This window comes from Mesitornis unicolor, unplaced genomic scaffold (genome assembly GCF_000695765.1).
Source record: "Mesitornis unicolor isolate BGI_N332 unplaced genomic scaffold, ASM69576v1 scaffold26133, whole genome shotgun sequence".
NCBI lineage: Eukaryota > Metazoa > Chordata > Aves > Mesitornithiformes > Mesitornithidae > Mesitornis > Mesitornis unicolor.
The window spans coordinates 283-12,101 of NW_010172993.1; the positions used below are offsets into that span (position 1 = coordinate 283).

The following is an 11,819-nucleotide window of genomic DNA, read 5'->3' on the forward strand; positions in this document are numbered from 1 at the left end:
GCCGAGGTTGGGTGGGAGCTCCACGACTAAGGCTGCACAGGGGGTGTGAGGCGATGTAGCCCGGCCCCGGGAGCTCACCGGGATAGCGGCTTATTCAGGTGCAGAGTGCAAGTTAGCAACAAGCGCAGCGCCGATCTTCCCGATATGTTTGCAAGCCTAGTAACGGCAGCGATAAAGTGAGAGAATGGAAGGGCTGACGTTCAGGCCTCCATCAAAGCATCCTCCAATACTTTTCTGCACTGTCTTACTCTTACAGGCACCTCTTTGACTCCCAGTGAAAAAAGATTCATGACTGAAGATGTCATTTAGGTCACTGTAATTGAAATTATTTTCAATAGCATGTATGTACCCCAGTTTTACATTTTCAAAAAAGAGGTAGGCCACGTCCATTGCACATACTGCTGAATTAGGGATAGCACTAAACAGCAGTGTTTTTACCCAGTTTTATTTTTCATTAATACAGTCCTTGGTTGCTAAAAGACACCTTATAAGAACACACATTAAAGATTGTTAAAATCTATAATGGCTAAACCATCCTTTAGCTCTAATTACAATGTATGAAAAATGTAGAGTAAAGAGAATACAGATAAAAATGAATACAAATAAATTAATATCTAGAAGAGGCGAGTAAAAACACTCCCCCTGAATATTTATTTCATTTAATACTTAAAAACCTTAAGTCTAAAAGAGAAGGAAATGTAAATAAATTGCTCCACTTCTGTCATCAACATGATCGTGTTGAACTCTCCTGTTCTTGTTTCTCGCTTCAGTCAAAGTCATGATGCACTTGAAACTGCCAGCTTCTTCAGATGGTCCATGAATACCTGGAGACTAACATCATCTGTCAAGATTGGAGCTCCCGATTCCTGCATAAAAATAAAGAAATAAGGAACCTAAATAGTGGTGTTAACACTGGGAGCTATCTGAAAGTAAATCAGATGTCAGCACTCTGAACTAATTGCCTGCTAAATCAGGTGCCTTTTTTCCTGCAGAGGACAGATGTAGTGGAAAGATGCAACAGATGTTGCTCTGGCAACAGCAATGACACCATCCTCCAGTGCAATGTGAAATACCAGAAAAAAAGTAAAGTCTTGCTGCCCAAAGATCTGCACAAACAAGGTAAAAGAAAGGGGATATGACAATCTAGTATTCTCAGAGAAATAAGATCTATATGTATCCATGTGCTAGTTACTTTTTCCAGAACACTAAATGCACTGTGACCTAAGAGTTTTATGTCACATTTGTAGGGAAGGGTGAAGAAAACTGTACTCTGATCATCTTGTTATCTAGTGCTCCCCACCAGTACTGTGTCTTATCAACAACCATGGACTCAATCCTCTGGGACACAGAAACCACCTCGTTTCCTTACACCGTAAAGCACTGTGAGATTTTCAAATCCAGTCACGTGTGTCTGCAAAAAGCTCTTCGGTAAGAAACAGAGGACAAATGTAACCTGCCCACAGCTTGTAGCCATGTAGTGAAGCAGGATAGCTACTACGCAAATACGTAATTGTACATTTTACAGCATTCCCAAACATAAGCAACTCTTCCATTGCTTACCTGTCCCCAGGCATAAAGGTTATTGTGGGTCTGAGAAGGGTTCACTTTAGACAAGAGGAACCGGGCCTATTAAGACAAAACATTAGAGAAGTAGTTATGTAAAAAGGCAGACCTGTCAGCTCTCTCAAGACTTCTAACCACCTCAGATACACAACTAGTGATGTTCCTCTGCTTTTGTAAGCAAGATGCTAATTTAACTTAAGCAGGTTTCACGTCCAGAAACAGCCCTGCTCCACAGACCTCCAAGGGGCACAGAGTGCTCTGCTACAGCAAGCGGCGCTTGCCTGGCGGGGCAGCTCTGGTTCCATGTGACAAGGGCATCTCACCAGCACCGTCCCTCACATGCCCCCGTCCACTCTTCAGAAGAAAAGTCAGTGGAGAACCAGCGTAACATGGTCACATAAGAAATTAATCCCAAATCTTTGTTTAGGAGCATCGGTTCCTGCTTCTTCACTGCTACAGATAAGGCAGACACAGAGAAGCACTGCACAACTGCAATTCCAGGAAGAGCAAAAATAGGAACTATTTTATATCCTCATTTGGCATCTGAGAATAAAGGAACAGATGGTCAATCATTTAGCATAATTTATTGTCCTAGCAAGCTAACTGCACTCCCTGTCTTGGCTAAGTTTAGATACAAAGCCAAACTATTTCTTTCCCACCTCTTTGGGGAATAAAAAGATAATTAAGCTGGGTTTTTCATTTTGGGGTTTGTTGGGTTTTTTCCATCATCAGATTCCAAAGCATATACAGCAAGTGATTGACTTACTAAAAGACAACGCTGTGGTAAGAGCTCATGAGAAAACATGCAAGCTCTATACTTGGAAGAGCTAGATTACCCCTGTATTTAACTTACAGAACCATCCTTTCAGTAAAGCAGAAAAGAACAGGTATTTGCTCTATTCAACAACAGAAAGAGTTCCTCGATAAACCTCCTTACCTGACTGCCCCCGTGTTCAGTGTGGATGTAACGCGGCATCGGGAATCTAGTCTGCAAGATTTCCTGTGCGTCATCCAGCGGGGCTTGCAGCAGGTGCTTGAAGTTCTCATATTCAGGCATGTCTTGGTAACCAGCTTTCTGCCACTGTGCAATAGTCTATTGATGGGACAGGGAGGAAATGAAAAAATAGAGATGTCTGCAAGCCTCCCATTTTTAACCTGCACATCTTAAGGCAGCAGAATGTTACATATACTTCTGCTTACGGAGCGCAGGTCAAATGCACGCTTTCATTACTCTGGCAATAACATTATTTAGTTTCTGTCTGCGTCTGAATTTAAGAACAGGCACTCAACACAGAAGCTGGTAGCAGTTTGCACAGTGCAAGAGCAATTCGTTGAAAGTGATCTTCAAGCCTTTATGTTTCAGCCTGCACCAACAATGTAACACAAAGCATTTATAAATCACTGACATTTTGAATCTGACTTGAACCTAAATGAAGCACCCATTGCTTTACAGTATTTTCAAGGTACCTAAGAATATGTACCTAATAATTGCTCTGTACATTGTCTAGCTCTTCCTTTGTCTAAATTTTACCCAGTTACCAAGTGTCTTGCTCTACAATAGTAGGTAGAAACTGTTTAAGGTAACTCTGCAAGATTTATTATAATTGTTGATTCAAGCATTCAACTCCTATACACATCAAATCAGGCACCTCTGCTCGCTTCCCAGAGGTAACAAATCCTATATGGAGTGAAGTCAGGAGCTAATAATGGAGCTGCTACAAACTATCACGCCAAACTTCAAGCATTCTAATAGCAGCTTTTAAATGAAGTAGCTTAGTTCAAAAACAAAGGGAAGAGTTAAAATGCCTCCCAAAACGTTTTCACCAATAGGAATGTCTGACCATAAACCAAGATAGGTTTATTTAAACTACATTTCCATTCTGCAGCTACAGCAGCATGCTGGTCTCTTACAGAGCCTGACAGGACTGAAATACAGATCTACAGGTCTGCATACTGAAGAGGCACTGGAAAACCAAGATGCAGATATTGGTATAAATCTGCATGTTCAGAAGTGGCCAGTACCTAAGCACTTACCTCAGTCACAATGGAAGGAATACAGGAGCAACTGTCAAAACCGTGCAATATTTAGAAGCAAAAATTGGAAAAATTCGTAACTGATTTCTTTAAGAGCAGCAGTATTTAAGTGTCAAAACCCTGAAACCAAATACGTCACATATCTGAAAATCAAACTGCAGCTCCCTCCCCTGCTTAGTTTCAAGTTTCTCTGTCCTTTTCCAGGCACAGTGAGGAACCACCTTCATTACCAAGCTAACATGACAGCTATTCCTCAGTGCAGAACACATCCTTAGCAACTCCAGTAGGACTTTTTTTGTTAATTCAGACACTGGGGAAATTGTATTAAAACTGGCAGCATGCATACAACGTCATTTTGCTAGTGTGGGCTTTGCCAGCAGCTCATTTTATACTAACAGTGACACTGTCTGCACGCATGGCAGGAGGGAGAGCACAAATAGAGAAAGAGAATGTACTTCACTGTACCTCACCAAGGTAGATAACTATCTGGAAGAAAGTATCCATCAGTAGGATTCTGTCAGGAAGAATACTGCTGCTGTCCAAAAGCACGGGCTGGGGAAAATAAAGAATAAAGTCAGGCACCACTAAGCCCTCAGAACTGTATAAATCTTCACTGCTGGCTGAACAGCTTGCTCAGCCCTGCCCATACAGATGTGACACTGGCTGCTCCATCCACGTGAGCACCTTGCTGAGCGCTGCCAGCCTCCTGCAGCATCACTGAACAGAGGAGCAGGTTATCAGCTGCTGTATGAAATGCAGGATGCAAGAGCACGATTTCTATGGCTGAGTTTAATCTGAAATAATCTTGAACAGGAGTATCTCAAGAATAACAAGGAATAACATGAGGACTCTGGGAAACGCTGCCAAGGTTTCAAAACATTACTTTGGCAGCTTCTGCATTTCTTTCCTGCCAGACATACTCCATTCAAGGAAGCCGTCAGTAAAAGCAGATCCATGTCTGTCCACTGAATATTTGCACATAGTTAAACACTGATGCACAAACAACTGAAAACAAACAGCTGGTGAGAGATTATGACATGGAAGGGCTGAGGCTTTCTGACTTATGCAGTGGAGAGGGCAGCCTCTGGCAGAGAAGCAAAAGCACTACTGACAGCTGCTGCAAGATTTGCCGGATGCTGGGGGCGGGGGCTGTGGCTTTGCCAATGGGACCTGGGGGTGTTGGTTTTTGTTTGGTTTTGTTTTAATCAAAGCTGTAAGTTTAATGAAAACACGATTCATATTTTACATTGCCCCATCTCATCGTTTAATAATTACTTTGATTCCTTGATTAAAAATATTTATATGGAGGCGCTTTTGTTGAAATAGAGCTACCCTGACTGAATACTCATTATTTTGGATTGGTCCACCTCTTCTTGTTGAACAGGGGCTCACCTCAGGAGGTCCATGGAAAGAATAAGCATAAAGAATGGGCTGGATCATAATAAGAGACTGGGTCAGATCTTGCCTAGCAAAGTGGTGACGGTAATAAGAAGATTCATCTGGACTGTTATTGAAGACCTGCAGGAACGGGGAGCGTCGCAGATGGAACATGAACTGCACCAGAAAGATGAGAGAGAAATGTCAGCAAGTTGCCAAAACTTTTGCACCCAAGCCTAACCTTTCTGAACAGCAAATTCTTTGAAAAAAGTCTACCCCCCATTAACACCTCATAGTTCTTCCCTTATCAGTCATCTGCAGCACTGAACTACAGGACTAGCCCACCAAATTAAAAAAGCATCTGTTCCTCCCTTCTTCAATCTGATAAATGGTACAAGATGTTTTATCATCACTCTGACTCAACCTTGCACACTTTTCCCAGGGCTGTGGGGAGTGAAGTTCTTACCTGGGGATACAAAGAAAACGATTCTGACAATCTGAAGGAGTTGGGATCATCTTTGTTGTATTGTCCAAATTTCTGACACTGTTGGAAGGAAAATTGACACTTTGGTTATCTCTCTCTTTTTAGTGGTGTCCTTTTTTTCCCTTCTTTTATAACACTTCTTTTTAAGGGTGTTCTTTTGTCGGTTTTGTGTTTTGTTGTTGTTTTTATTTTTAACAGAGCAACCAAGGCATGAAAGTGACAGTAACAATATAAAATTTACAGGCTATTTTTCTTTAAGACAGTAGTTTCTGTATCTTACTGGAATGAGAACAATGATTCAATCTATTCATTTTTATATATAGATATTAAATTTAGATTTGAAATTATCTAAGAATGAAAGAAGCAGTGTTTCTAGTACCAACTAATTTTTTCCATCAGGAATACTGTATTACACCTAAGCTTTGTATACTATGAAGCACTTCTACAGCAACACTACTTCCTTCCAGAGCAGCAGCAGACTAGAGTTTCACCAACTGCTTCACTGAAAATAAGAAGCATCAATGGTTTTAGCAATTTGTCTATAAATGACTCCACAGTCACTTCAGCATGCAGCATACGCTTGTGTGTGTGTTTTGGTGCTCAAATCTTTATTTCATACCAGCCCTGTTTTTTTCAGTGTCTGATGTGCCACATTTGTTAGTATCGACTCCATCTGGGTGTCTGGGCAAAGCCAGAGCCAATTTTGGCAATTCAGGCTTGTGAAATTCAAAGAGATGGTAAGAAGTTGTGGAAGTGATTACTGTCCTGAACTTGGCACAGATAAGCCACATCTGAATTCTGTGTCCAGCTTGGGGCTCCCCAGTGCAAGAGAGACATGGATATACTGGAGTGAGTTTAGCAGAGGCCACCAAGCTGGTCAGGGGCTGGAGCACCTCATGTACAAGGAGAGGTTGAAGAAGCTGGGTTTGTTCAGTCTGGTGAAGAGTGGGATCAGGGAGTCACATCACTGCCTACAGATACATGATGGGTAGCTGGACAAATGGAAATTCTGATGGGGGCAGGGGAAAACAAAAGGGAAAAAAAGAAAACCCCCAGTGACTGTGATCAAACATTGGAACAGGTTGTCAAAAGAAGAAAGGGAAGATCTTAAAACTCAACTGAGTAAGACCTGGAGCAACCTGCTCTAACTTCAAAGCTGGCCCTGCTTTGAGCAGGGGTATCTGAACCAGAGACCTCCAGAGATCCCTTCGCACCTGCATTCATCTATGTTTTGATAACACTTCTCTAATCTCAGGTTTAACCCTTTCAGCATAATGGGATATTTACCTACCCTGATCACATTGGCTTCTGAGCTATCACGTACTACAACTATGTGACTGAAACCAGTGCACAAATGAAGCAAATCAGTCTGGAAAAAGGATGTGGTTTTTTTTATCTCCAGAGACCATGTTTACTGAAATCAAGCACACCCCCAACTGCAGTCTCTTGGTCTTACCAGTCTTATCAGCTGTCTGTCCAGCCATCGCAGAACATCAGGTCCCTCCTCAGATTCAGCTCTGTATACTCCCAGTCGTGCCATCAGCACAGCAGCTGCTTCCTGGTCAAATGCAGCCTCTATGTGCTGGAGTTGACTCTGTGCATCTGCCCAGCTATCAGGTAAGTAAAGGGTTAGTGCTACATGCACTCACCTTCGGCAAAACCCAAACCAGATTCAGCCTCCCTCTGCCAAATATTCTGCAGTCAATGCATGCAAGAAAAAGCTAGAGAAATTCCAGCAGACCACAGCTTAAGTTCTGCCACAGAAATGGCATAAGATACTCACTTTCTGGCTATGGTGGTGACACGAATGCGTTTCTGCGTACTGGAGTGTTGATACTGAGTGACAAACTGTACTGCCCCTCTGCCTCCCTGAGGTATTGGTGCATTATGCTGCAAACGAAACAAAGTGAGTCTTAAAAACAGGCTGGCTTTTCCATAACTCTGTAGACTACAGAGAACTCCAGGGCATCACTTCAGCAACCACAGAATAAGTACAAGTCCAGCAGCCCTCAGAGTCAAGTGGTACTGGGCCCATTTAATATTGTGCCTGACACTTTATCAGCTTGTCCCTTAAAGGACAGCTACAACTTATCATGTCTATAGCAATGAATATAAGAATGGCAGTACAAGGTCTGAGCTAAGGTCCTGTGAGACCACCAGCCTATTCCTAACAGTAACAAGCCCACACAGCAGAAAAGACAAAGAGATCTATGTGGAATGTTATTACAACATAGAGGACCAGTTACCCAAGAATTTAAAGGTATTTATACTTTTATTCTCCACAGCACCCTACCAGCAAAAAGACAATTTCTTCTTCATGAAATAAATACCATAGGAAGGAAAGAATGCAGGTTTTGTACAGAATAAGATTAGGCAATTTATGCACACAAAAACAATGTCAGAGACTGTTAAAAACAAATACTTTAAGGTGTAAAAAAGACAACCGGAAAAAAAAAAAAAGAGAAGTCGGGACTGACCTGATTTACCACTTCAAAGTAAATGGCCAGAGTAGTGCTGGGATCCAGACTACAGATTTTCCATTGAGATGTTCCTCCAATTCCAAGCTCCTGCACAGAATTGAAAAGAAAATGGCATTTTTGCCTCTAGCAGCATGAAAGGCGAGCTTATGTTAAATTCTTATCAGTGGTACAAGTTACGGCAAGCCTTCTAGATTTCTCATGTTATGGGTGTGAGTGAAGGTACTGAAGGACATACAGTCAAAAGAAAGCCTTATGGGGCACGAATTTAGTCTAGGAAAGACTTTTTCTAGGGGTGTTTCCAAATTGTTCCTCTCTGTGAAAACTCTGACATTCTAGCTGATCTGTAGGTCTAGACAGAAACTTTGCCCTGTTTGTTTACTTCTCTATTAAAGACTTTCTATGTCAGAAACTTACATTTTCAGAGACACATGGCCCTTTAGCATTCAGCGATATGCATGGTCCAATAGCTCCCGCAATTTTCAGCTCCCTAGAGGTCTAGAACAAGGTAAAAAAAGTTGTGCGTTTTCATTTTTTAAATCAAGTCACTCAAATAGAATACACACAGAGTAAATCAGCTTTGATCAGATAATGCCTGCATGTGGCTGTCAGGGAAAGTATCTCCGAGTTCTTTCCCAGATCACCTGCTGCTACATTTAGTGAACATAAGAGAATCTGCGTAGTCGCATTTTAATAATGAAGACATATTTATAGTGACAATGAGAAAGTATGACATATTCCTTGCTGAGTAAGGAGAGGCTGAGCTCAGCTGCCTTTGTAAGAACAAAAAAAAAAAGCCACAAACCACGAATTTAATAAGCGTTCAAAGAAACAGCCCTCCACTCACTCCCGTACAGCACTTCTCCCAAAACAGGCACTACAGCTGACCTCAAATGTTGAGTTTTCTACCCCCCAGATACTTCATTGACTTCTGAATGAACAGCACTTGTATTTCTCAATTAAGGTCATCCAAGGAAACTATCTCTCACCTTCACGTCCAAATTTGCACCAAAAGCCATCCGAAATTCCCCGTTGAACCCCTTGCTAAATACCCGCTGGAAGGTTTGCTTGAAGAGAGAAGTGTTGAATGAGTCTCCCATCACCATGTGTCCTCTGGGAAAGATAAAACAACACACAGGGGAACTGAAGCAACTGGGAACTAGAGGTAAAACACAAAGGACACATCCCTCCGACTCTCATGCATACAAACACATGCAGAAACTGTTTTAAACCATGCCTTTGCATAGGCAGAATTCACATCAGGGAGCGCTGATCCAGTAATGCCTCCTCCAAAGCCAGAGAAGTTAATGCTCCATCTTTGCCGGCTTGCTTTCTCAACTATATTTATTGCCATCCCCTTAGCTGCCCTAAAAATGCTCACATTTCACCAGTTTGAAACATCCAACCCAGGAAAGAGCTTTGCTTAGCTTGCTTTCCCTAAGCAGGGCTGGAACCAAAGGGTCAAACAATCTCTCTTCTGCTCACCGAGTATTATGTGATTATTCACAAATACCTCGTATTTGCTCTGACTCCCTAGACACTGCAGATTTTAAACAGCCAGTAAGACATTCTGAGTCCTCAAAAAGCCCAGTTTAGCACACAGCCTTCCTCATAGAGACCATAATATGTTCAGCAATATGCAACACAGATATCTATCCCTTAGAGATGTCACTTAAAACTAGATCCAGGGAAGCCATGAATCCCTGGAGAAAGCACAAGTGAGCTGTTAGGCAGAGAAAATCTGGCCCACACAAAGAAAGCTTCTACCCACCATGCCTCACACTCTGCTCTTCTGATGGCACTTCAGTCATGCACACACTACAAAGCACAGCATCTCTATCCCACCAGTTCTGGAAAGGTTATTTGCTATCTCCCAAGGAGGTAAGCGGCTTTTGCAAAAGACATGTTACACCATGCTTTAGAATACCTTTCTCAAAGCAGGACATGAAGTTTTCTACCAGCAGTGCTAATTCACATGCTGTTTTGAGACTTCAGAAATGTGGACTGGGATCAGGGGAGGTTTGCCATATAATTCCTGGCAAATTCAAACCATAGTTTAGAATAAAATGATTTTGCCCTGACAGAAAACTTAATTACTTTCTGAACCATTCTCCCCCTCCAAAGAAAAAAAATACAAGTGCCAACTTTGTGCTCTCCTGCTATGAACATACCCGGTGAGGTTTGCACAACACTTCATCTCCAGCAGTCCGGTCTGATCCAGGGCGCAGGCATAGATGTCGATGCAATGCCCATTGGCTGCAGTGCGATTAGCCAGAGTCTCGTAGTGCTGGGAAGAACATACAGAGTGTTCAGGATGCCCAAATGGGCAATTTTTCTACTGTTCTCCAGCTGAGACCAACACGTGAAACAAGGTAAAATTAAGTAATTGCCAGTGCTGTAGGAACTAAACAGCTGTTTGCTTTTAGTGTTCTGCTGGAGCACACTTCTCCCTCCTAGGATATCTGCACTTGGATAAGCTTGAGTTGCATGCCACAAATACAGAGTGCAATAATTGCATGGGGTCTTTGTCTGTGATAACTTAGTGGAAACCCAAAGGTTTCCAGGTGATAGTTAAAAGAACAGGTGTCATACTGCTTCCTTTAAGCTGACAGGAACATTTCATGCCTGACATCTTAACTGTTGTTTCATACGCCAGGAAGACAAAGGAGGCTTTCTGGAAGTGATCAGTTCTTGGAAGACAGGGTTTTTCCTCCCCAAAAGGAGATGCAATGATATTGACGAACAAACTCTCCGCTCACCATCAGCTATGAAACAACACCGAAAAACTTATTTCTCTGAAAAGGCACAAGACTCCGCTGGAGAAGTAACTAGAAGTGTTTTTGACCCTTCCCTTGACCATTCGTACAATTTAACGTACACAAAAGGCTCGAGCTCTTCAAGGACAACCATGCAAATATCTGGACATACTGTTCTCACATCGAGAGAACGGGGTATGTTTGTTCCCTGAGGAAAGGCATCGGGCATCTGTCAACACAGCAGTGTATCTAGGTTTGTATTGTGTTCTTTCCCCCCAATTTAGTGTTCTGACACAATATTCAGTTTTTGTTTTTAAACACACCCAGCAGGCACCAGCACTTACTTTGGTGGCCTTCTTCATGAACCTTGCATTGTCCTTCTCTATGTCGTGCCAAGAACGGATGGGTGTTTTCAGTTCATCTCCTACAACCATGCCTGGTCCTTGTGTTGGTGGCCCACCTGTAAACAGCATTATTCTGGCCCCTGTGTTTGGAAACGTGCCCTAAAATAAAAATAAATACTTATATGAGAGAGAGGAGGGACAGGTGTGGAATAAAAGGAGAGAGAGACTGATTAAACAGCAACGATGCTTTCTTTAGAGAATTGTCTGCATGTGTTCCTGCAATGTCATTAGGGACCCATCTCTGCTAGAGGCTGCCTTGACAAATAGCAATGCACTTCCTGACAGTCACAGCACCTGATATTTTTGATTCAAGCTACATCAAGCTTCAAGTCTTCGTAACAGGAAACGGGTAGTTTCTGTTCTTTTTACTTACATCTTTATTCACTTTATCTAAGAAGACCCGCAGATAAACCCAATGCATAGTATCACCTCCACATGACGATACACACAAGAATCAAAGACCTTTAAACACCTGCTTATTTTACCATTCAGATGTAAACCCCCAGCCCACTCTACATCAGCTGGTGCCAATTCATGTCAAACCTCAGTAGAGACAAACTGCACCTCCGCAACCACAGATCAAGCTGGACTCACACCTGCATGTCTCAGCAAAGATTCAGTTTACTTTGACCAGCTCATCTCAAATAAATGACAGCACTAAGAGTACCTCCAATAAGCCAACCGCAATCGAAAGAGCTACTCCAGTGGAACGCAAAGGCCTCTT

The 11,819-nt window shown here is 42.3% G+C and overlaps 1 protein-coding gene across 1 annotated transcript in view; it reads right to left on the bottom strand.

The window, feature by feature from the left end:
• Positions 1–615: 615 nt before the first annotated feature.
• The window catches only part of SEC23B (Sec23 homolog B (S. cerevisiae)), a 15,049-nt gene continuing 3,845 nt past the window's right edge, over positions 616–11,819 (bottom strand). Inside the window, 14 exon segments of the mRNA XM_010180584.1 lie at positions 616–866; positions 1,561–1,626; positions 2,501–2,656; positions 4,063–4,149; positions 4,990–5,151; positions 5,441–5,518; positions 6,915–7,068; positions 7,242–7,348; positions 7,936–8,025; positions 8,353–8,433; positions 8,925–9,048; positions 10,107–10,222; positions 11,036–11,194; positions 11,763–11,819. The exon segment at positions 11,763–11,819 is cut by the window's right edge and continues 15 nt beyond it. Coding sequence (XP_010178886.1) covers positions 777–866; positions 1,561–1,626; positions 2,501–2,656; positions 4,063–4,149; positions 4,990–5,151; positions 5,441–5,518; positions 6,915–7,068; positions 7,242–7,348; positions 7,936–8,025; positions 8,353–8,433; positions 8,925–9,048; positions 10,107–10,222; positions 11,036–11,194; positions 11,763–11,819 — 1,527 coding nt within the window. The 3' untranslated portion in view covers positions 616–776.